The sequence below is a fragment of the Diaphorina citri genome, unplaced genomic scaffold (genome assembly GCF_000475195.1).
Source record: "Diaphorina citri unplaced genomic scaffold, Diaci psyllid genome assembly version 1.1 scaffold211, whole genome shotgun sequence".
Classification (NCBI taxonomy): Eukaryota; Metazoa; Arthropoda; class Insecta; order Hemiptera; family Psyllidae; genus Diaphorina; species Diaphorina citri.
In genome coordinates this window covers 159,462-186,358 of record NW_007377648.1, presented here as the reverse complement: position 1 = coordinate 186,358, position 26,897 = coordinate 159,462, and the positions used below count along the sequence as shown (strand labels likewise).

The window sequence follows — 26,897 nt, the reverse complement described above, 5'->3', positions numbered from 1 at the left end:
TAATTTTAATATTATATTATCTCTTTTTCAGATACATTGCATGTCTATTTGTCTATGTACGAACATACTTATATATTCAGGTAAATAAATATATCTTTTCAAATAAAATTCAAATTTACTTTTATGAAAGATCAAAATGACTAAGTTCATTTCATTATTTTGAATAGGTATTATTAAATTTTGTTGATGACAGTATTAGTATTATAATAAAAAATAAATACTAAATAAAATTTAGTATCTCAATTTAAAAATTAAAAATTGAAAATCCTAATATAATTGAAAAATCCTACATACATATTAGAAAAAGACTGGGTGATAATTTTAAACTTGAAAAAAAGGAGGCTCTACTGTGAAAAGTATTTTATATGGAAGGAAAGTAAGATCAAATTTATGTAGATAGGTATTATCTGAAATTTGTAATTAGGATGTAGGTTTGTGCTTATTAGTTCTTTACTGATGAAAACAATACCTAAGCATATTTTATTTCCAGAAACAAACTACTAGGTACAGAGAATCATTATAAGAATTGTAAGAAAAAGAAGTGTGGTATCACCCAAATAATTCATTTAGTATCTCAATTTAAAAATTAAAAATTGAAAATCCTAATATAATTGAAAAATCCTACATACATATTAGAAAAAGACTGGGTGATTATTTTAAACTTGAAAAAAAGGAGGCTCTACTGTGAAAACTATTTTAAATGGAAGGAAAGTAAGATCAAATTTATGTAGATAGGTATTATCTGAAATTTGTAATTAGGATGTAGGTTTGTGCTTAGGTTCTTTACTGATGAAAACAATACCTAAGCATATTTTATTTCCAGAAACAAACTACTAGGTACAGAGAATCGTTATAAGAATTGTAAGAAAAAGAAGTGTGGTATCACCCAAATAATTTGAAAAGAATTTTAAAATCCTAAAATCACTACTGTTTATAAAAAATACAAAATTAAAATTTGAAAATCCTACATTTTACAAAAATATACGTTAATATAGGTATTGGAAATTTTATACAAAAGAATAGTTTGAGTATGTGTAACTATGGATAAATCGAAAAAATGTCCATTTGAAATTTTTAATCATGGGTACATATTATATAATTATCATAGGAACCTAAAAACAACGAGAAAGGAAAAACAAAATGAAATTTCAAAGTTGAATAGGTTGAAAATATGCGTGTAGATATCTAATATATTAAGGGTTAAAAATAAATAAATTATAAGGATCCAGTTTTGTCCAGGCTATTTCTATAGATTCCAACTTCCAATGCGATTTGCTCATTTTAGTCAGTTGGGAAAATGAATTTTACTTCATAAATATTCATAATAGGTACATGTTAACTACTAGGTACCTACATTACCTCTGCAAAACATTGCTTTTAAAGAAGAAAAACTCTATGTAATATCTGGACAAAACAGTTCACTTTTAAATCTTAAATAAATTTGAAAGACATTTGTAGACTAATGGAAAAAGAAATAAAAATATATATAAAATAATTGATAGTACTCTAAGACAAGTATACCTAAAAAAAAAAAAACTGGTGTTCAAGCAAAAGATGTTTTTATTTTTCTCGACTGTCCTAAGGCTTCGTCGCTTCGTGCCTCTTTCAACCAGTTATGTATAATAGACAGACGACACCGAAGCGAATACAATAGTCCGTCCCCTATACCTTTTATTATTAGTAATAATAAAGGAAGGACGGACTAAAAAGAGCTCGAGGCCTTTGAGAGAAATGTTCAAACACCCTTTATTATTATTTATTAGAGAGATAGAAAATTTCCCAACAAATCCAGGGATAATAACACAGCCAGGCGAAACAGAAAATGAAGGTGAGGGGTATTCTGAAGGGTTATTCAAAACCCTGCCCGGTATATTTATTCCCAAAATAGTCGCTCTAATAAATGACCCCTACACAACTCCCTTTACTACCCTTTGTTTACGAAACCAAACTGCCCATTTAGTTGGAAATGAAAATGAAACGTTATGTTACTGCTCCGTATTAATAATAATAGGGCATTATGATTTCGTTAAAATATTTTAATATTAATAACCAAACTCTGTAATGAGAGATAGCTTGCAGGCCCGTAGAAATGTATAATACTTTTGGAGAAAAACATGTAAATTAAAAACGCCTACAAATAGTAAATTTTGTAAACTTTGGTCTGGAATTATTTTTTTTTTTTTTTTTTTCAGTCACTCAATTGTAGGTAGGTATAAATGCGATGAACTTTGTTTTACCTATAATATGTACATATGTATTCTTACCTTATTTCCTCCTTAGAAGATGAGAATTACCTACATTAGGTACCTATGTTTGATTTTCCGAAATTTGTTCACAATACCTACCTATCTCTGAACATCATTTGTCAAAGAATCGTCTTCAATTTATGAACACGGTATTAATTCATTTCTAAGAGAGTTCAACGAACACGGATGAGCTCCCCTTACATCCGCGACTGAAGGTGTAGAATAATATTGAGTAAATCAAGAGTTTTACTAATATTTAAGTAAACAGTTTACTCGATTAGATGTTTTATTTTTAGACTCATTGAGTAAACAAATTGTAACGAGACTGGAAACCTCCAATTCAAAGATATCCATGGGTACATGCATGAACTCCGAATGGTAGATAGTGGGTATGCAGCAGATTTCTCAAAGGCCTTTACTTTTTATGCTAATGATTTAAGTTTTTAGAGTACTTCAGAGGAAACGTTGAAGTTCCTTTCAATACATTCCAGAAATACTTGCAGAACTGGCTACCTATTTGTTCTATGTTTTAGAGACTGCTGCCTTGGCCCTGGTAGAAAAATTGGAGAAAGAATAAAGACTTGATTTTAATATTTTTATAAAGATATAAAAATCGACGAAAAAAATGGGTTCTTAGTTCTTATGTAGAACTCTGCACCTGATGAGCTTTTCATCTAAGGTAGGAGGTATATAATCAGAAGGTGTGTGTGAGAGTTAAGATTCAATAAAGAATTTAAAAGTACAGGACATTAAGTATAGTTACAATACTAACCTATAGAATTTATATTAATATAAGAATAGGGTAGGTAGTACCTAATATAAATTTGTTTTTCCTTTATCAACTTTTTAGTTTTCAAGCAATCACACATAATATATAAATCGTTATTTGAATATAAATTTAATTAAACGCTACAAAATCAAGTTTTTCTTTGAAAAACATAGTACCTATTGATTATACAATAAACATTTTTGTCTTGATTTTTAAATTATATTTATTATTCTGTTCAAATTTCAGAAGTGTTACTTGAGTGAGGGATGATTAAATAGAATATTACCTTTCTTCCAGTGTTCTGTTTCAACAATAATGCATTTGAAATCAACGGAATTGTTTCAAAAGGTAATTTGATAGGTGCTCTAGGTATCAAGTTTAATGTATAATCAATTTCTAATTTTATAAAATCTTTAAACATTGAATTTGAAAACACATATCTACTTAACTCTAAAGTAAGTCTTACATTAAAATCAATTTGAATCCGAGTCACAGGTGTTTTTAAGTTCGCTGTTAGGTGTAATGAGTAGGTACCTACAATATCAAATTAAAAAACGAGCTTGAAAATATTAAGATATTTGAAAGAAAATGCTTACCTTATCAGCAAAATCATAATACTTCAGGGCAGAGGGTATGTAGGTACTAAATCGTGATCCAATTTTAGTTACATTAGGATTAGGTACTCAAGTTATTTTATGTTGTTGGTGAAATTTGTATAGAAAAATCACAGACACACAAGATGGATATCAAACTTTGAGCATTGCTTACGAATCATGGATAATAATGTGACTATTAATTTCTTTTTTATTTGGATTAGAAGGGGGAGTAAAACGTTTAATCAAACTTTTCTTTAAAGTAACTCAAAGTAGTCATTTTATAACATTCTTACAAATAAGAATTCTTATAATAAAATATTTATATAGAGAAAATGAGATTTGTTTTCTTCTTTCTAAAAGAAAAAAAAAGAACTAAAATTATAGAAAGTAATAAACAATAATAAAGAAATTTGAATTTTGATGAATGAGTGTTGTGTTATGTTGTTCAGTCTTGACTCTCATGAAAGAGAAAAAATGCTTCTTTCTTGTTTGGCAGGAACATTTTTTTACTCTTTAATCGAGTCAGAATAAGTTCGATATAACCTTTTCTTTTCTAATGTGAAACCTCTACTGATCATGATGGTGCCCCCTTTCGTAAGATTTCTGTAAACAAAAAAATCAAAACAAAAACAATAATGTATTAGAAACATGTTAAAATTCATTCTGGCATGATAATAGGTAGCTCGAAAAATCGTTTGTAAAAGAAGATCTTTTTAAAATATTATAAATGGAAAGTAGAAAATAAATACCTATAACTACTGATAACTGCTTATTACTCTGGACCAAGTATAGGTATGAAGGTAGATAGATATAGGCAGGTATGTATACTTACTTTAAAAACAAAAAAATCAAAACAAAAACAATAATGTATTAGAAACATGTTAAAATTCATTCTGGCATGATAATAGGTAGCTCGAAAAATCGTATGTAAAAGAAGATCTTTTTAAAATATTATAAATGGAAAGTAGAAAATAAATACCTATAACTACTGATAACTGCTTATTGCTCTGGACCAAGTATAGGTATGAAGGTAGATAGATATAGGCAGGTATGTATACTTACTTTAGAAACTGAGGAAGCAGTGAGTGCCATGAATGCCTGAAGTCTTGACGTAATGTCAAATATAATTCAAACGTGGACACAGTGTTGGGATCACAGGTGATGGTTGCAATTTTCCGACACTCTTGATCCGTTTCAAAGTTGATAAATAAGGTGCATCCTTTCAAACCATAAGGTTCAACTTCAGCAAGCCTTAATATATCTCGTGCTACATTAGGTAATAGATCTGAAGGTAACAGGACTTCACCACATGCTAATTGAGCAGATTTGGCTGCTCTTAGTTCTTGTTCTAACCTATTTGAAAGAAATATAGATGCACTGTCTTCGATGTCTTCTTGCTGAAAAGCTGAAACAAATTAAGAGAATAACACCATTAGGACCCAAGATTTCAGTGTTTGCTACATAGCTAGGTACATGTTTTAAATTATGTCCGCCGTTACATTGAATGTGTTCGCACAGTATACGACGCAATTTTGCGCGAAGTGATCAAATTTACATCAGTTTTTGGGCTGCGCGATTACTACACATAAAATAAGACTAGTAAATACGATTTTACTAGTGTTGAAATTTGTCATCAGAATACATAAAGCTTACTGACTTTAATTTGATCGCGCGATATTATCGAATTTTATCAGAAATCTGAGCATGAAATATTAAGACAAAAGATCAACGGACATGTCGAACCAGTTCAAATTTGATTGTCGTTTGACAACTTGGGTTCTATGTACAATTCCCTGGTAATACAAAAACCTTTGTTTTGTAGTATATTATTTGGATTCAAACTTGGGATGGGCTTTATCACTCAATTTGTAAATAATGTTCTCTTTTGTCTAGTGTATAGGTAATAAAGTATAATTTAAAATTTATTACTTGTATCTTTCACATAGTTTCTTCTTTCATATTGAATACGAACTTATTACAATAAACATATTTTTTTATTTATTTTAATAAATACCTAAATGTTTCTTCTTCACACTTGTTCTTAAATAATATGGAATAAATTGGTGATTTTCACTGTTGTACAGAACTACAGAGCTTGTACATATTAAGTTGGTCAGATGGCAGTTTGAAAAGAAATGGGTTGTTTTACAATTTACAATAATGTAAGTACTTCCAATAGAGTTATTTGCAAAGTCAAGAGTAGGTAAATCAACCGTTTTTAGTCCGTCCTTCCTTTATTATTCCGATAGTAATTTAAAAAAAAGGTATAGTGGACGGGCTTGTACATATTAAGTTGGTCAGATGGCAGTTTGAAAAGAAATGGGTTGTTTCACAATTTACAATAATGTAAGTACTTCCAATAGAGTTAATTGCAAAGTCAAGAGTAGGTAAATCAACCGCTTTTAGCCTGTCCTTCCTTTATTATTACGATAGTAATAAAAAAAGGTATAGTGGACGGGCCTTTGTATCTAGGATTGTAGGAAGATTAATTGCAGAAATATCAATAGGTGGGTAGATATTTTGATGGGCATGTTTTGTCATAATTTTATTGTTACCCCTATGAGAAAAGTTACCTATAATAGATAATGATTCACAACCTATGTAAATTGATAGTAGTAATGGTTTGCTAGAAAAGTATTATTTAAAGAAATCGTATCCAACATTTTTCTTTCAATTAGGTACTTAAAGCTAATGTACCTACTTGTTCTAGTTCTACTTAGTACAGCTCTATTAACTATATTAAGGCTCTAACTTTTTTTTTTTTTTTTTTTTTTATTTTTTTTTTTTAACCACGGATGCTTTTTTTTAATTTAACAATTTAGATTGAAGTGTTAACCAATGTACCTACATACCTATAATACAAAATTGTAGATGCCTACAAGTTTTTTTTTACACATATAAATAGCAATAGTAAGTACCTAAATAAATAGCTACTATTTTTAAATGTTTTTACTTTTTATTCTATCGATAGTCGATCCTAAAAAAATATTTTTTAAGATAGTGAAAAGTCGGAATCTGATGATCAATAAATTACCTATTAGACAATTAGCAAAACGATCTTTAGATACATACAAGATTTACATAATATCTTTAAAATACCTAGAATAGAAATCTGATTTACTTAACACTAAGCACAAAATTACCGATTTTTGAAATTTTAAAATTTCGGCTTTTGACTTGATAAAAAAAAGTTAATATTCTGATAATTTGCAAGCACATAAAACAACCACCTTAAAATTCAATCAGTTTGATAATCATGCATTTGGATTATTTTATATAATTATAATGTTGAAATTTTCCTCCTATAGGATGAAATGAGATTTTTAATATAGGTAGGTAATTTACGTAATTTTAACGCTCTTATCAGTGGGTACCAAGAAGATCTAAAAAAAAAAAGTAAAAATATGGTCAAACACTCAAAATTAAATAAAATCTTACCTTCATAATTATTAGCAAAAACTACAGGATTTGGTAAAACTTCCATTTTGTTGAATTTATTTGACTTAATCACTACTTTTTTTTAAATAGAAAATTAAGTTATATTTCTCCTACCATAATGGCGGAACCATGATTTCATGTGACACATGAATCTGTCCGCAAAAGGCCCATGATCTCCGGCTTACTCGTCTCAACACGTCGCTTGTCTTACCATCCAAGTTCAGGTTTCTGAGAGCCATCGCAAAACCGGTTACCAGGGTCCCCTCGAAGTCTAGATTGATTTAGAGGGGAAGTGAGCTCAGCTGCTCAGCTCGTACTCAGTTTCAATTGAATCAGTCAGATTCAGATTACTCAGATTCTTGGGAAATTCAGCATTTCAGTCAGATTCATTTAGAACTTTGTGTCTTGGCACTAATGCTAATGTTTATAGGTACCTATATTGATAATGTTTGATTGATTATTTTTATTGGGTATATATTTTATACTAGGTATCTTCTACCTAACTTGGTTTTAGTTTACATTAAAATATATTGTGTACATAAATTTAATAGATAAATAATGTTTTTTTTTCTACTTGAATAGGTATATATTGGATCATATCTAGGTAGGTATTTCATGTTATTCCTCGTAAATATTATCTCATCACTGGGGGAACCCTGTACTTCTTTGTTGTACCATACTCAGCACAAGTTGAGACTTGAACCCATGATCTCCGGCTTACTCGTCTCAACACGTCGCTTGTCTTACCATCCAAGTTCGGGTTTCTGAGAGCCATCGCAAAACCGGTTACGGCAAAGTTTTTGCATGATGCAAGATTTGACATCGGTTGATTCACTGATTTTCACTTACGTGAGTTTCGCGTCGTGTTTTCCGGAGGTGAAAATCGTCTCCCCCTCCCGGTAACAATGATCGTGATAATGAGTTGAATTGCTGTTTTAACTAGCGAGTCACACGGTGTAATTGATGGTGAGTAAGAGATACCTTCGCTGAGTCACGTACACCGTTGCTCGGGATTTTAACTACGAGGTTCCTGTTTAGTAAAAAGGTCCGAGTACCCTGACATTTTTAAAGGCTGAGTGCCTAACTACCCGTGATCCGTAATATAAAAAGGTCGGGTCTATGAGAATGAAGGCACGTACTAATCTATTGATGTTGTTTTGGCAGTTTACGTGGGATTTAGGTACGGAAATAGATTTTTTGTTGTTCTACTTTTTTTTTTGCTAAAAGGCTTTTGCGATTAGATTAAGCGAAAGTTTCTTCTTCTTCTTCTTCTTCTTCTTCTTCTTCTTCTTCTTCTTCTTCTTCTTCTTCTTCTTCTTCTTTCTTCTTCTTCCTTCTTCTTCTTTCTTCTTCTTCTTCTTCTTCTTCTTCTTCTTCTTCTTCTTCTTCTTACAAAATAGGTAAATTCATTTTAGCAGGGGTATTTTATAATAGGTACGAGTACTTCGATAATATGTTAAGAGAAGGTTTATAAACCATATTTTCGAAATTTTCTGTTTTCTACAGAAGGTACCTACCTAGACCAGATTAGATCCGATGAATTCATACTTCGAGGTTCTAGCACTGAAAATGATTATTTGTTTAAATATGAGATAATTATAAACTCCGATAGTGAGGCACATGACACACTTATAGTCATTTTCAAGTGTATTTGGATTCAGATAATATGGACGAAAATAAAATCGAGCTGATGCTTGTGTTCTTAAAGAACACTCAACTTCGAACATTTGAAATTTATTATTGTCACATACCTCTTAGGAATACCCGTACTCGTACCTACTTAAAGAATTGTTCGTTATTGACAATGTCACAAGTACAAGTGAAAAAGCCTATGGGCAAGATGATTGAAGATCTTTTCACATCCAATATTTTTCTTTGAAATGTTAGTTTTATTTCCAAATTGATAAGTACTACCCCCACTATAGACCTTAAGAAAGTAATTTAACTAATTTAAGCTCAGGGGAACCTAGAAAATGTCTATGTTTTGTGACATCTCAATTTGGTCAACGTATTTTTAAGTTCTTCGTCCCAATAGATATTTTGCATTTTAAAACAATAATAAAAAATAATAAGATGTAAAGAGAGAGAGAAAGAGAGAGAGAGAGAGAGAGAGAGAGAGAGAGAGAGAGAGAGAGAAATATATAGAGAGAGAGAGAGAGAGAGAGCAATATTACAAATTTCTATACTGTCCTTTTTTGTAAATTATAATGTAAAAGAGGTTGGGTTTGGAGCTAAGGTTTTTTAACCCTTGTTTAAAAAACATGATTGATATTTAGTGATGAAGAAAAAAAAAAGAAGAGAAATAGAACTTTTTTGGGGTTTTAAATTTTCGAGGCCTCCTGCTGGGGTTGTGAGCATTTTACGTCAATTTCTTGATGAATTTTTTTCGGGATTCTCGAAACGATTTTATTGCTCACCATTTTTTAACATAATTACAGTCAATGGGGGTTTAATCAAGGCGACCTTCTGGGCCCTTTAGTTCCTTTTCTAACGAACGTTTTGTCCCATCTTAAGCTAGGATCAATTATCATTTTTATGATCTTGTTATAACGTTCCCTACATGGATTTGCACTCCGAGAGATGTGGGAAAAGAATGGATTTTCCGATTTTTCGGTTGACAGCAGAGTAGAAGAGTTGAATTCATGGCTGAAGGAGACTTTGTGGTTTGAAACCCAGAATAAAATAATTTATTACCAAATAATAATTTCGAGTAGAAGTAGAACACAAGTTTTGACTCACCCTGTAAATACATATAGTAATATACTTTAGGTTATACGACGGTCCATTCTGTATATGTCTATATCTATGTACTGAACATGGTATATCTCTATGTACTGTAGAATAATGGCCCTATGTATAATCTTCTCCATTGTTATATGGTCCTCTGTATCATGTCGCGTATTTGGAGTAAAACTCAAGGAAGGCTCTTATGAGACGTCGTTCCAAGAATTTGGTGTCTAGACTGCACGTCAAAACAAGGTGTCCGTATAAGCGCCTCTGAAGCGTTCTCTATGGAGTGAATTAGCCTAGTTACGGTTGAAATTCATTTAAATTTTGAACAGACTTGTCAAGTGTTTGTCAAATCGGGACCCTTCCACTTTTTCGGGTGAGCTGTGGGAGGAAGAAAGAAACGAGCATTTTTTCAGCCAATTGTCGATGCACCAGACTGTAGAAAGCGTTGCTATAGAATGGGCCTCAGGTAACCACAGCTATTCGCCCCTAAGTAACCCTTCTAATCGACAATATCAAATGATGATGCTGAAATTAGCCAGTTTGATTGTAACGTCAGTTGGACAAGGTTCTTGTTAGAAGAATGATACCCATCCTAAGATCTACGGCCCCCTGCTAGTGACTATTACCAGGAGGATCATCGAGTTTCTATCATTTATTATCATGCCTGCGCTCTCTCATGGTCCCACCTATCTCTTGTCTCTTCCTATCCACCTTTGCTCTTTCTCTTCTTTTCAGTTTTTCCTCCTTCTAAATTCACTATTGGCCAGCCTACAGTTTGGGGTGCATTGGCACATCCACTAGTACTTACCTATCCCTTTGGAAACAATTTTCCCGTAGGTTTGCTCTCTCTTCTCTTTGAATGCTGCCTATTAGCCATAGAGTTATTGGGACACAATATTTTATTCGGTTTCGGCAACATCCCCTACGAATAGTCTGTTAACATTGCTAAAGTTTTCATCTGCTGTTTCTTCTACCCTTTCATTTTTGCTCTTTTGCTTTAGTTAGCCTATCCTAAAATGACCCCTACAACCCCAAGTTGAAATTGACCATGTTTGAAAAAAAAAAAAAAAAAAAAAAAAAAAAACAGCTGACTGTTAAATTCAGTGACTGAAGAGTAATACAGGGTAATTCACCACTGTGTCTGTCTTCTGAGTGTATTATCTTAGGCACGAATTTATAGGTATCAACTCAACTGGCCTCACGTTCATAATCACCAGCACACCACATCTTCTGCATCGAACCACGAACCTCATATGCTATGGTAGCTCCAGTCATTATCGTGATCTCTCTCTCTCTCTCTCTCTCTCTCTCTCTCTCTCTCTCTCTCTCTCTCTCTCTCTCTCTCTCTCTCTCTCTCTCTCTCTCTTCAACATCAGCTGATGTGTGGTTATGATGTACGTACTGGATGTATCAGAATCGAATTCCCTTGGTTTGTTTAGTGTGGTTAAAGCGACCGAAACGAAATTCAGAGACGGAAAAGTAGAGCACCAGGGACACAGAAATTAAGAGGAAGTTACTGAATAGACACCACCCAAATAAAGAGCAATCTACAAAAAATGTGTAAATATCCCTTCCCAACAATGTATGGGAGATAGGACAAAAATACGGAAAGACAAAAAAGAAAAAATGATTCAGAAGAATTCAAAATCCATGTTCACTCTTTGAAAAACAAATGCTTAAAAGACCTTAAATTTGATATATAGGTCGACCAGGTTTGGATAAGTCCTTCTATGGGGACAGACTGACAGACAGACTGACTGACTGACGGACGGACAGACCAACACCGAAGCGAATACAATAGTCCGTCCCTTATACCTTTTTTATTACTATTGTAATAATAAAGGAAGGACGGACTAAATATGTAAATATCCCTTCCCAACAAGGTATGGGAGATAGGACAAAAATACGGAAAGACAAAAAAGAAAAAATGATTCAGAAGAATTCAAAATCCATGTTCACTCTTTGAAAAACAAATGCTTATGTGAGGTTGGTATACCAAAACCAACGTACCTAATTGTGTAGGCACCTACTTGCGAACAGCTGAACTAATTTTGGTTCAGTTTTCGAACCATTTGAACCAATAAGAAGAAGTCCAGTTTGATTTTTTCTCGTAGAGCCCTCATTTTAAAATCTCTTTATGTAAGTCCCTAAATATTGGGAATACTTTCAAGAAACGAACATTTTCAGGCAATGTCGATGGACCAGAGTGTAGAAGCTGCTATAGAATGGGCCTCAGGAACCACAGCTATCACCCTATTAACCTTCTATCGAATATCAAATGATGCTGAATTAGCCAGTTTGATTGTCAACGTCAGTTGGACAAGGTTCTTGAAGAAGAAATGATACCATCCTAAGATCTACGCCCCTGCTAGTCACTATTACCAGAGGATCATCATTTCTATCATTCGGATTCTCGAAACGATTTATTGCTCACCATTTTTTAACATAATTACAGTCAATGGGGTTTATCAAGGCGACCTTCTGGGCCCTTTAGTTCCTTTTCTAACGAACGTTTTGTCCATCTTAAGCTAGGATCAATTATCATTTTTATGATCTGTTATAACGTTCCCTACATGGATTTGCACTCCGAGAGATGTGGGAAAAGAATGATTTTCCGATTTTTCCGTTGACAGCAGAGTAGAAGAGTTGAATTCATGGCTGAAGAGACTGTGGTTTGAAACCCAGAATAAAATAATTTATTACCAAAATAATTTCGAGTAGAGTAGAACACAAGTTTTGACTCACCCTGTAAATACATATATAAATACTTTAGGTTATACGACGTCCATTCTGTATATGTCTATATCTATGTACTGAACGTCAATGGGGTTTATCAAGGCGACCTTCTGGGCCCTTTAGTCCCTTTTCTAACGAACGTTTTGTCCATCTTGAGCTAGGATCAATTATTTGAATTATCATTTTTATGATCTGTTATAACTTATAACGTTCCCTACATGGATTTGCACTCCGTGTGATGTGGGAAAAGAATGATTTTCCGTTGACAGCAGAGTAGAAGAGTTGAATTCATAGCTGAAGAGACTGTGGTTTGAAACCCAAAATAAAATAATTTATTACCAAAATAATTTTGAGTCGAACACAAGTTTTGACTCACCCTGTAAATATATAGGTAAATACTTTAGGTTATACGACGTCCATTCTGTATATGTCTATATCTATGTACTGAATATGTATATCTCTATGTACTGTAAATAATGGCCTATGTACAATCTCTCCATTGTATATGGCTCTTATCAGTGGCGTACTTTGGAGTAAACTCAAGAAGGCTCTTATGAGAGAGTTCAATTAATTTGGTGTCTAGACTGCACTCAAAAAAGCCTATGTACAATCTCTCCATTGTATATGGCTCTTATCAGTGGCGTACTTTGGAGTAAACTCAAGAAGGCTCTTATGAGAGAGTTCAAGTAATTTGGTGTCTAGACTGCACTCAAAAAAACGGGCCTATAAGGCGCCTCTGAAGGTCCATATGAGACTGAAAGCCTAGTTACCGAATTTCATTTAAATTTTGAACAGATTTGTCAAAATCGGACTACCCACTTTTTCGAGAGCTGTGGAGGAAGAAAGAAACGAACATTTTCAGGCAATGTCGATGGACCAGAGTGTAGAAGCTGCTATAGAATGGGCCTCAGGAACCACAGCTATCACCCTAATAACCTTCTATCGAATATCAAATGATGCTGAATTAGCCAGTTTGATTGTCAACGTCAGTTGGACAAGGTTCTTGTAGAAGAAATGATACCATCCTAAGATCTACGCCCCTGCTAGTCACTATTACCAGAGGATCATCATTTCTATCATTATTTATCATGCCCTCTTCATGTCCAACTTATCTCTTTCTCTTCCTATCCACCTTTTCCTCTTTCTCTTCTTTTCATTTTCCTCCTTCTAAATCACTATTCCACCTACAGTTTGGTGCATTGGCACATCCACTAATACCTACTATCCCTTTGAACATTTTCCCTATTTTCTCTCTTCTCTTTGAATGCTGCTATGGCCATAAGAGACCTTTTCCTCTTTCTCTTCTTTTCATTTTCCTCCTTCTAAATCACTATTCCACCTACAGTTTGGTGCATTGGCACATCCACTAATACTTACTATCCCTTTGAACATTTTCCCTATTTTCTCTCTTCTCTTTGAATGCTGCTATAGCCATAAGAGTTATTGGACAATATTTTACTTTCGGCACATCCCCTAAATAGTCTTAACACTTACTAAAGTTTCATCTGCTGTTTCTTCTACCCTTTCATTTTAACGGGCCTATAAGGCGCCTCTGAAGGTCCATATGAGACTGAAAGCCTAGTTACCGAATTTCATTTAAATTTTGAACAGATTTGTCAAAATCGGACTACCCACTTTTTCGAGAGCTGTGGAGGAAGAAAGAAACGAACATTTTCAGGCAATGTCGATGGACCAGAGAAGCTGCTATAGAATGGGCCTCAGGAACCACAGCTATCACCCTATTAACCTTCTATCGAATATCAAATGACGCTGAATTAGCCAGTTTGATTGTCAACGTCAGTTGGACAAGGTTCTTGAAGAAGAAAAAATACCATCCTAAGATCTACGCCCCTGCTAGTCACTATTACCAGAGGATCATCATTTCTATCATTATTTATCATGCCCTCTTGATGTCCAACTCATCTCTTTCTCTTCCTATCCACCTTTTCCTCTTTCTCTTCTTTTCATTTTCATCCTTCTAAATCACTATTCCACCTACAGTTTGGTGCATTCGCACATCCACTAATACCTACTATCCCTTTGAACATTTTCTCTCTTCTCTTTGAATGCTGCTATAGCCATAAGAGTTATTGGACAATATTTTACTTTCGGCACATCTCCTAAATAGTCTTAACACTTACTATAGTTTTTCATCTGCTGTTTCTTCTACCCTTTAATATTTGCTCTCTTGCTTAGCTATCCTAAATGACCCATACAACCCCAAGTTGAAATTACCATGTTAAAATAAAAAAAAAACAGCTGACTGTAAATTCAGTGACTGAAGAGTATACCATGGAGTCTTCTAGTAGATTCTCCATAGCACGAAGACTTAAACCAATCACCAGCTCAATTCTTCACCAGACCCACATCTTCTGCATGGAACCACGAACCTCACTATGGTAGCTCCAGGCATTATCGTGATCTCTCTCTCTCTCTCTCTCTCTCTCTCTCTCTCTCTCTCTCTCTCTCTCTCTCTCTCTCTCTCTCTCTCTCTCTCTCTCTCTCTCTCTCTCGCTCTCGCTCTCTTCAACATCAGCTGATGTGTGGTTATGATGTACCTACTGGATGTATCAGAATCGCATTCCCTTGGTTTGTTTAGTGTGGTTAAAGCGACCTAAACAAAATTCAGAGACGGAAAAGTTGAGCACCAGGGACACATAAATTAAGAGGAAGTTACTGAATAAACACCACCCAAATAAAGAGCAATCTACAAAAAAAATGTGTAAATATCCTTTCCCAACAAGGTATGGGAGATGGGACAAAAATACGGAAAGACAAAAAAGAAAAAATGATTCAGAAGAATTCAAAATCCATGTTTACTCTTTGAAAAACAAATGCTTGTGTGAGGTTGGTATACCAAAACCAACGTACCTAATTGTGTAGGCACCTACTTGCGAACAGCTGAACTAATTTTGGTTCAGTTTTCGAACCATTTGAACCAATAAGAAGAAGTCCAGTTTGATTTTTTCTCGTAGAGCCCTCATATTAAAATCTCTTTATGTAAGTCCCTTAACATTGGGAATACTTTGGAAATTTCAACAACTACCCCTACCCCATTAAGCTCACATAACACAATAAAGAAAGATTGAAGACTCGATATTGGTATCATCTTCACATAGGAATCAGAGCGATTCAAGACACCCTGTATATGGAGAGAAACTGGAAACTGGTTGGTCTAGTTGTTAGCTGTATACGTGCATACAGGATGTATCTGAGAAACAGCAGGATGACCCCTCTCTTTTGAAATAAAATTGATGAGAGCAGGTAGGAAAGAAATTGAAGAAATATAGGATTTTGTAACGAAGGAAATTAATTTCGAAATTGGCGTATACCTACCTAGTACGTAACGTACCTCCGCAGGTATTTTAACCAAGTATTAGGAAGTCACTAAATTTTATGACTTGACTTGTGCTCGAACCTTCAACCACCAACCTTCGGGTCCGAACTTTCTCGAATTTTGAAAAAGTTTACACATTACAAAAGACCACTCTTTCAACTTTCAAGCTGAGCTCAATGTCTCTCAAGAGCTTGGTAACCATAGCCATAAAACTAGTTTCTGGCTTGACTGAAACGCTCTGTAGCTATCAGCTGAACTGGTTTCACATCAGGCAGAAGTTCAAGGCTAAACCTTATTGTTTAATTGTCATTGCGCTTGCCTGCCATGTTGCCACATTGCATTTCTCAACATGAACGTATCGGATGACCTGGTTGTGATTTGGCTGACATGGTACATCGGGCAACACTGTATTGTGAGGGAGGGGGTGGGGTCATATATGAAACGGTCAAAGTCCACGGTCAGACTTTCAGAGCTAACGCACTTGTCTGTCGTGCGCAGAGTTCTGGGTTCGAGATCTAGACTTGTTTACATTTTCAAAGTGTGAACATTTGTACAAACTACCAACATGTTGAGGGGAAAAAATACAATTTTCAAATGTTTTCTATAACAGGCACCTACCCCATTTAGAAGAAACTTTACTTGAAATGGTGGGAGGGATGGGAATCTATCCTCCAAGTTAAAACAATGTTGCCTGTTTCATTTTTCTCATAAACAGAGTCCAGAGCTTGCAAAAAAAATCGAATGGGCTTCACTTTATTTGTTCTGCTGACATGGTTGTTTTTGTCGTTTCCCTAAGTGTGGCTTACAGTGGTCAGCTCTTTTCTGGCATCAGCCATGTCATAATGCCATTACTGTCTTTGGTTTTGGTGAAATACGATCCTCTGAGCTGTTCAGATATCCGTTTGTTCAACAAAACCAGTTTCTAAGGTTTTTTTATCTGAGTTTTTTTCCTCATCTGACAAGTTAAGCTTTTAGTTTAACTCCAAGATTTGGCTTTACAAAAGTGAAAGTACCGATGTTCCAAGTTTGCATCATGATTGTTGATTGTTTGTTGTTCAAGACTTGATGCCATTGTTTGGAGTGGAAGTTTCACTAAAGCTTTTTTTATATAATTTGTACTCTTGCCTGGAAAGGATTCCAGGCAACGACTTTGGCTGAACACCCAGGATTAAAAAAAAAAGAAAAGAAAAGAAGAAGAAGAAGCAATTCCTGATGGACCAAATCGCCAAACAACAGTTCGAAAATGGAGCAATTCCTTGACTTGGACGGATTCAAACCTCCAGATTAAGTCCTCCACTCCAAATCAAAATTAAAACTACTTTCTCACGTAGTTTTGTACATATTCGTTTCGAATACAACAAAATAATATATAGGAATTTGTAGTTTCGTATACGAAATTTCTCAATGCACAGTAGGACATTGAAATTCAAAATGTAATTTTACCCTCAAGGAAAATCGAACCCAGCACCCTTGACTGTGTGTCCAAGCAAGCGTGTCACCAACTCACCACTCATGAGCTTGAATTTATTCAAGTTTGAAAGTTATATTTTTCCCATGAAACTAGAGAGCTTTCTAACCAAGAGAAGGGGAGGGGGGGGAGATAATCTATTTTTATGACAGTACATATAATATTAAAAGCAGAGATTTAAAAACAAAAATAAAAAAACATCCCTCGACGGGGTAAGAACCCGGAACAATGGGTTGGGAAGCGAGATACGCTGTACCGAGAGATGAAAATGCTTGCTGTTCCTTCTCTTCCTGTAGCATTATCATGGAAATGCCACGCGAAAAGCACAATAAAACGATAATGACATTTTATTATCTTTTTTTATATATTTGTTCCTTTTTTTTTTACTTTTTTGCTCGGGCGTGTGTGTTTATAGCTCGCAAAGAGGGTAAAAAAAGAACAACGAAAATGGAGAGATAAAAACGGTTATTTTTATTATTATTTCTCTTTTCAGAACCGTTCTTGAAACTCATAAAAGTAATAAAATGTTAACAAAACTTAAAATAATACCATAGAGTCCTGGGATGCATAAGGAGAACAGATCACATCCCAAATGCCTGCACAATGCATTTCGGGAATCAACATTTCGAGAAAAGATCTGAACTGGATACTTGAAACACGTATGAGGGATATTAGGTACATATATTAATGATGACGAAGTAGGTTAGGAAGACCAATAACGACTAAAAACAACTCGATTATTTTTACTGAGATTCGACCCGCAGTTCTCTTAGGAATCAAATACCTACTACTTAGACTGCAAACTACAATTCCTGCTAATAATTATGTACTGAACAAGACAGGGACAACCATTGAAAATGTCCCTAAAAAACTACAAAGCAACGGAATATTCCACTACCGAAAAAAATCGTTCTCCAACTCAACATGACAAAAGCAAAAAGGTCGAAAATTTTCCTACCCAATGCATAAGGAGAACAGATCACATCCCAAATGCCTGCACAATGCATTTTGGGGATCAACATTTCGAGAAAAGATCTGAACTGGATACTCGAAACACGTATGAGGGATATTAGGTACATTAATGATGACGAAGTAGGTTAGGAAGACCAATAACGACTAAAAACAACTCGATTATTTTTACCGAGATTCGACCCGCAGTCCTCTTAGGAATCAAATACCTACTACTTAGACTGCAAACTACAATTCCTGCTAATATGTACTGAACAAGACAGGGACAACCATTGAAAATGTCCCTAAAAAACTACAAAGCAACGGAATATTCCACTGCCGAAAAAATTCGTTCTCCAACTCAACATGACAAAATCAAAAAGGTCGAAAATTTCCCTACCCGACGCCATCGCCATTGCCAAAGGGAAAGCAAGAAAATGTGAAACAACACACAAAAAACATCCCATACAAATAGAATAATAAACAAATAAAAATGAAATGCTCACAATGAGAGAAATAAAATAAACGGGAACAAAGGCGGACTAATAAAATCGGAACAATGGAGCGAAGGGATGAAAGAGATATAAAGAGAAAATTCAGGGACCGAGGGACGGAAAAGGCTTCAACATCAGCTGATGTATTGATTTTCGCCAGCCTTGCACAACACAAAGGCAAAGCTCGGGGGTCGATATTGCCAAAACAGTGACGGAGGGGGGAGCTGTGGATGGGGTAACTTTATCTCTCAATGAATGAACAATCAAGTGCCTGGATGCCTCATAAATTAAAACCTTTATCCTTTTTATGTTTTTATCCAGCCTATTTAGCGTGGATCTTGCATTCCTTCTAAGCTCCAGGTCACAGCAAAGCTCGGGGGTCGATATTGCCAAAACAGTGACGGAGGGGGGAGCTGTGGATGGGGTAACTTTATCTCTCAATGAATGAACAATCGAGTGCCTGGATGCCTCATAAATTAAGACCTTTATCCTTTTTATGTTTTTATCCAGCTTAGTTAGCGTGGATCTTGCCTGCCTTCTAAGCTCCAGGTCACGGGTTCGATTTCCGCACTTGGTGAACTTTATCCTAAAGTCCTTAACACATAAGCTTCGTCTTCGGAACGGTTGGTTTTCTCCTATCCTGTCTTCCTTCTCTCTTCGGCTTCAGGATGATAAGACCTCCGTTGTTACAGTTCCCTCTGCGAGTACAAATTTTTGTCGATGGTGGGATTCGAACCCGGGACCTTCTGCATGGCAAGCAAGCGCGTTACCACTGGACCAACCGTGTCTGTTTGTAGGTCCAGCAAAACTCTCGACTGTTTTGTCCGACTGCGATGAAAATTGGCAAAATGTTAAATGAAATCTGCTTGGTAAAATTTTAGTCCGATAGGGCTGGCCTTCGAGGGTCTGGTATTTTGATCGCCATAACTCCCAAATAGTTTATGTGTGCCCCGTAGAGGGGCTGAATGAGGTCTACAGTTTAATGAACTATTAGTCTTTATCTTTAGGTAGGTAGCGTTACATAATAACTTTATCTCTCAATGAATGAACAATCAAGTGCCTGGATGCCTCATAAATTAAAACCTTTATCCTTTTTATGTTTTTATCCAGCCTAGTTAGCGTGGATCTTGCCTGCCTTCTAAGCTCCAGGTCACGGGTTCGATTTCCGCACTTGGTGAACTTTATCCTAAAGTCCTTAACACATAAGCTTCGTCTTCGGAACGGTTGGTTTTCTCCTATCCTGTCTTCCTTCTCTCTTCGGTTTCAGGATGATAAGACCTCCGTTGTTACAGTTCCCTCTATCCGCACTTGGTGAACTTTATCCTAAAGTCCTTAACACATAAGCTTCGTCTTCGGAACGGTTGGTTTTCTCCTATCCTGTCTTCCTTCCCTCTTCGGTTTCAGGATGATAAGACCTCCGTTGTTACAGTTCCCTCTATCAAACCTCTTGAAAAAAGTACGGCTAATAATTAACAAGGTGTTCAACAAAGAGGCGAGATGCTATAATGTAGGTATCAATTAATAACACGAAACACAGCATATTAGTTCGGAATTCAGAACATCCAAAGAAACAATAAATTATTAAAGTATGTGTAAGCATTATTCCAAAGGCACAGATGGCTTTTGTAACTCACAACCCAAAAAAGTACGGCTAGTAATTAACAAGGTGTTCAACAAAGAGGCGAGATGCTATAATGTAGGTATCAATTAATAACACGAAACACAGCGTATTAGTTCGGAATTCAGAACATCCAAAGAAACAATAAATTATCAAAGTATGTGTAAGCATTATTCCAAAGGCACAGATGGCTTTTGTAACTCACATCCGATCAGCTGGGGGTTCGAACCCCTCTCTCGCCGACACTACATGATAATTAAATTTTCCAAATGCTCAACACTGGAGTCATAATATCAGGGAGCTATCCATTACCTTGGAAAACGATTCAATGAGATAAAACCAGTTGTGAGGGACAGGGACACCTGGAAATGCGTCAGCTGGTGTGTCTGGAAACGCTTTTCCTTGAGTAACTGACTTTTTTCTGGTGCCCCGGAGGTATAGTTAGGTATATCCCGATTGAAGTAACGATTTTGACTTTCCTAGGGTCTCGCATTGATAAAACCAGTTGTGAGGGACAGGGACACCTGGAAATGCGTCAGCTGGTGTGTCTGGAAACGCTTTTCCTTGAGTAACTGACTTTTTCTGGTGCCCCGGAGGTGTAGTTAGGTATATCCTGATTGGAGTAACGATTTTGACTTTCCTAGGGTCTCGCATCAGTGATCAGTCTTATCTTATCTCGGAATGAGAGGTTTTGTGATTGGGGCTCGTGTAAAATACAAACCGTATTTTCAAATCAACTTGAAATTTGGTTCCAAGAAGGGGATCTTTGGGATTCAAGGGGTTCTATTTAACTCATAGAAAGCTAAATTTGGAACCAGAGACACATCCACGATAATAGCGAGCCAGTCTCCATTCTATCCAACAGAAGGAAAGCCAACTTGCAGTCTGTAATAGTTCATGATTAGATTGAACAACAGAGAGAGAGAAGGGAATGTTTTTCTCCCCGAATGAAAAACAAGAGTTGTTTTTCGGGATTTCAAGAGTTGTTTGTGTTGAAAACTCAGGAAAAACACCCATCCCAATGTGAAAGAACGGCTTGTTTTGACAGTTTTGATAGGGATAGGTATAGGTATTGTGATAGTTAGGTTGTTAGGTGGGTATAGTACCTACGAAGAAAAACTTTTTTGGTGTTTTTGCTTTGAAATGCAGGCAGGGGCTGTTAAAAGGTGGACATTTTTAGTCCGTCCTTCGTTCATCTGCCGAACCCCAAATACAAGGCTTTGACAGCCCAAGTACCAAAGTTCGTCCTTGTCTTCTTCTACTCTTTATTTTCTTCACCTTCTCTTTCTTTTCTCTACCTATGTACGTTTGTACGTATATCTTAGGAGAAGCCATTAGTAACCCAACATCCCAATGTTACAATGTATAAAGTAGGTACCTACCTATACCTATTTTTATACCTACCTAAATACCTATCCTCTAATTACATTTTTCTTTCTCTCTCCCCCTTCTTTCCATTTTAGAGTTTTTTTTTTTTTTTTTTTTTTACTTATTTTGTTTGTCTGTTGACTTTTTGTTCCTTTTTTTCCCTTAGAAAAAATGGGTCTCACTTGTTATTACATATTTGAAGCAATTTTATTTAACTTTATATATTTCTTTTGTACCTATTAATAATTTTCCATTGTTTATTCTGATTTTTTTTTCTTTGTTTCTATTACAGTTTTCTGCTCTTATATGTTTTGTATAAAAAAATTTCTCGGTTTTTCATTTTGCCCAGAACTCTCTTTTAGTTTTTTGGGATCTGTCGAACATCTGGTAGTGATTCTGGACAACATTGATGAACCTATACAGACATAGCTATCGTGATTGGTATAATACCTATATTCTATATTGTATTTATTGGTACAGACAGTACAATAAGAGCATCGTCATATTTTAACATCGCGGTAGGTAAGTTTGATGCGAACATTTTTGGGTTGCATGCATTTAATTAAAAATTGTTATTGCATATCAATACTTCAATATCATGGATTGTTCATAATATCATGTATAGCTCTTGTGCAAATCCCCTAGGGGAACTTTTAACCACCAAAACGTTCAGATATGCACACTGTACCGATTTGGTGTAATTATTATTTTTGAGAAATAATAATTACACCAAATGTTAGTAAAATAAATAAAGTTAACCCTCCGTTTTTGAAGTTTGATAACATGTCTGACAACGGAGGCCCAAAATGGATTGAAAGAAAAAAGGAAGACAGGATAGAAGAAATCCAGGTGTTCCAAAAACGAACCTTATCTGCGGAAAGCTCTCCCCGAGTGGGAATCGAACTCGAGTTTTTCTTAATTAAGTTTGCGATCAAGTCGTATATGGGTTTCATTTTATTTTGTAGACAAGCTGCATACAGCAAGACATGGACTTCATAGAAATTAATACAGACTTAAATTGAATTAAATAACTAATTAAGTTTACATGAGGGGACACGTGACCATGTCTGCATCATACGACATATCTTCATGTGTGCAAATCCCCTAGGGGAACTTTTAACCACCAAAACGTTCAGATATGCACACTGTACCGATTTGGTGTAATTATTATTTTTGAGAATTGCATGTTAGTAAAATAAATAATGTGAACCCTCCGTTTTTGAGGTTTTATAAAATGTCTGACAACGGAGGCCCAAAATGGAAAAAAGGAAGACAGGATAGAAGAAATCCAGCTGTTCCAAAAACGAACCTCATCTGCGGAAAGCTCTCCCCGGGTGGGAATCGAACTCGAGTTTTTCTTAATTAAGTTTGCGATCAAGTCGTATATGGGTTTCATTTTATTTTGTAGATGTAGACAAGCTGCATACAGCAAGACAAGCAAGCTAGATATACTTCATAGAAATTAATGCAGACTTAAATTGAATTAAATAACGAATTAAGTTTACATGAGGGGACACGTGGCCATGTCTGCATTATACGACATATCTTCATACACGTGTGGGATACACGTGCTTATATGAAACATGACATAATTTTGTTCTAATTAGACTAATGAGTTATAATCAAAAGGGAAATATGTAACATCTAGCAATGCCATGCAGAAGGTCCCGGGTTCGAATGACACCATCGACAAAAATTTGTTTTTCGATTGCAAATATGTATTTATTGTTTTTATAATATAAGATTTCATTGGGGTAACTTTCTGGTGTCCTCCTGTTGTCCTAATACCTACCTATATGGGAAGTTTTGAGGCTCTCGCCCTTCTGATGGTGAGAGGCATACCTCACTGGGCAGACAATATCCTGGTTCGTTTTTCTTTTGCATGCTTTTCTGAGCATGTTTCAGTATTTTCTATTTTAATTTGCATTTTCTTTTTTAATTAGACAAGGTCACAATGTGAAGGATGAATGTGTAGGTAATCGTCGTAATGAGCTGTAATGCAAGTCCTTTGTGACCTCATTTCAATGAACAAAAGTTCTATGTTTGAACTCAACGAGTTTTTCATTTAGTTTGTCTGTAACTATGTATGTGTTTGTTTGTTTCATCGTGATTCTTGAATGGTTTGTTCGATTTTGATGAAATTTTTCAATAAAAGTTCATTCAAGGAATAGGTATGTAGGTACATTCAGGGCCGTATTTCGTCCCCCCACCCCCGAGCTTCATTTGTCTCCTTTACTATTAACTACCCATAGGTCAGACTCCGAATATTTGGAACTCGAACCCTGGACATTTGGTCTGTGAAAGCCGGTTGTTGACCGCTGATGAGGCACGTTATAAGAAATGTGACTCGATTAGCACCTCCAGTATGGATAGGTAAGTAGGTACACAATAGTTGCTTTATTCTGTGCCATTCAATGGTAAGCTATACCGCCCCTTTTCTGAGCATGTTTCAGTATTTTCTATTTTAATTTGCATTTTCTGTTTTAATTAGACAAGGTCATAATGTGAAGGATGAATGTGTCGGTAATCGTCGTAATGAGCTGTAATGCAAGTCCTTTGTGACCTCATTTCAATGAACAAAAGTTCTATGTTTGAACTAAACGTTGGACTAAACGAGTTTTTCATTTAGTTTGTCTGTAACTATGTATGTGTTTGTTTGTTTGTTTGTTTGTTTGTTTCATCGTGATTCTTGAATGGTTTGTTCGATTTTGATGAATTTTTTCAATAAAAGTTCATTCAAGGAATAGGTATGTAGGTACATTCAGGGTCGTATTTCGTCCCCCCACCCCCGAGCTTCATTTGTCTCCTTTACTATTTACTACCTATAGGTCACTCCGAATATTTGGAACTCGAACCCTGGACATTTGGTCTATGAAAGCCGGTTGTTGACCGCTGATGAGGCACGTTATAAGAAATGTGACTCGATTAGCACCTCCAGTACGGAAGTTCATTCAAGGAATAGGTATGTAGGTACATTCAGGGCCGTATTTCGTCCCCCCACCCCCGAGCTTCATTTGTCTCCTTTACTATTTACTACCCATAGGTCAGACTCCGAATATTTGGAACTCAAACCCTGGACATTTGATCTATGAAAGCCGGTTGTTGACCGCTGATGAGGCACGTTATAAGAAATGTGACTCGATTATCACCTCCAGTATGTATAGGTAAGTAGGTACACAATAGTTGCTTTATTCTATGCCATTCAATGGTAAGCTATACCGCCTATAACATTTACCTAACACTTACCTATAAGTGTAATTCAAGTGAATGAAGTAGGAAAATGGCATTTCATAAACCTACGGCATACGGGTTAAGTAACCTTCAAAAGATTAGGTAGGCAGCATTAGACGTACGTGAACATCAGTAATAAGTAGTAAGGTACCTAGGTACTTGTTTGATTATTGTTCATGTTATGTCATGATGATTATGTTCGAACAATGAACTGCCTGTCCTCTCGGACTTCCAGTGAACAAATAAACTGCTCAAGTATACAGCAAAACTGTCGAAGTAAAAAGACAAATAAATCAATGGGTTCTCTATTCTTTTTTCGGGAAAATCATTCTTTTCCGAGATATTTTCGTGGTACCTATTTGGAGTACTTGGGTTTAGGAATTATAGGTACACAGGCTCGTGTATTTGCTGTGGAATTCCTGGAATAAGGGGGGATAAAGGAGGCAATTACCTACTGGTATTTCAATACTTCGAAATGTACCTACCTTCTGATAGCCACACAACTGAGAGGAAAGATGTAGGCAGCGAAAGAAAAAACAGCTGATCCTAAATTAGAGAGAGAGAAAAACCAGCAGATCCTAAAGAAATAAATAATATATTTTTTTTTTTTTTAATTACACCATCTACACCCTCGTTCTAGTAAGTTAGATCGGGGCAGTTACTGATGGGTGGGTGTGTGTATACACACATATTACTTTTCTGAGTGAAACAGATCTGGTTTCACGTCAAGAGAGTTGTAGCGATCCATCCCTAAACATCCTTTCAACATGATAGGCAAAGCTGTGTCCACACATAGTCGACGCCGCGCCGTCGATACATAGTCGACGCCGCGCCGTCGATCGACGAAGTGAATCTATGTTGTCGAGGCCATGTACGGTTTCAGTCGACGCGACTTATGATGTGTGGACACAGCTGAAGACTTTACTGATCACTGAAGATTCTCTTCAGGACAAGAAAGACTTGTCTCATCGATAAATTCAATGCAGCACCCATTAATTATATCGTACTGGGAGGTTTTTTATTTAGGTTTATTATAGGCAGGTTAATTCCCAATAAATTAAATGTAGAATTACAAACTCCATACATTGATTGATGAGGTTTTGGAAAGTATACCAAAAATCGGATCACCTAGGAGGTGTGGAGGACCCATACATTAAATCACAAATAATTTAAAAATTAAACGATTGCAATAAAAAACGGAATCAAGAAGAAAAGGAGGAGGAGGGGGAGGAGGAGGAGGAAGAAGAAGAAGAAGAAGAGAAGAAGAAGAAGAAGAAGAAGAAGAAGAAGAAGAAGAAGAAGAAGAATGGAATGAGAATGATGATGAGGAAAAGGAAGAGGAGGAGAAGGCAAGGACAAATACATATGAAGAAGCAGGTGAAAGAGGAAGAATGTGAGGAAGGAGAAATGACGAATAGGAGGACGATTAAAGAGTTCGATTCCCGCCCGGATCGGACTTTATCCTGAACAGATAAGGCTCGTTCTCGGAACGAATGGTTTTTTCCTATCATGCCCTCCTTCGCTCTTTGCTTTCGGGACGATAAGACCTCTGCAGTTACAGTTCCCACTATCAAACCTCTTTGAAAAAAAAGTAAAAAAAAAAAGTTTTGATTTGGGAGCACCGTTGGTCCAGTGGTAACGCGCTTGCTTGCCATGCAGAAAGTCCCGAGTTCGAATCCCACCATCGACTAAAATTTGTACTCGTTTCGATTGCAAATATTTCAACGGGTTACTTTCTGGTGTTCTCGTGTTAACCCAGCACCTAAATGGGAAGTATTGTGTCTCTTCTCGCCCATCTGATGAGAGGCATACTACCGGATGGGTATATAATATATAGACCACAAGCGTCCAATGTAGCAGTTGTTTCATCGCTACGAAAAAAAAACGGCGGTGAAACACTCATCTTTTAAAAAAA

The 26,897-nt window shown here is 35.7% G+C and overlaps 1 protein-coding gene across 1 annotated transcript in view; it reads right to left on the bottom strand.

Annotated features, from left to right (window-relative positions):
* Nucleotides 1-3,219: 3,219 nt before the first annotated feature.
* The window catches only part of LOC103506051 (protein charybde), a 36,047-nt gene continuing 12,369 nt past the window's right edge, over nucleotides 3,220-26,897 (bottom strand). Inside the window, exons 3-4 of the mRNA XM_008470431.3 lie at nucleotides 4,674-5,016; nucleotides 3,220-4,214 (exon numbers count right to left, since the gene is read on the bottom strand). Of these exons, the coding sequence (XP_008468653.2) occupies nucleotides 4,118-4,214; nucleotides 4,674-5,016 (440 nt within the window). The 3' untranslated portion in view covers nucleotides 3,220-4,117. The remainder of the gene's footprint in view (nucleotides 4,215-4,673; nucleotides 5,017-26,897) is intronic.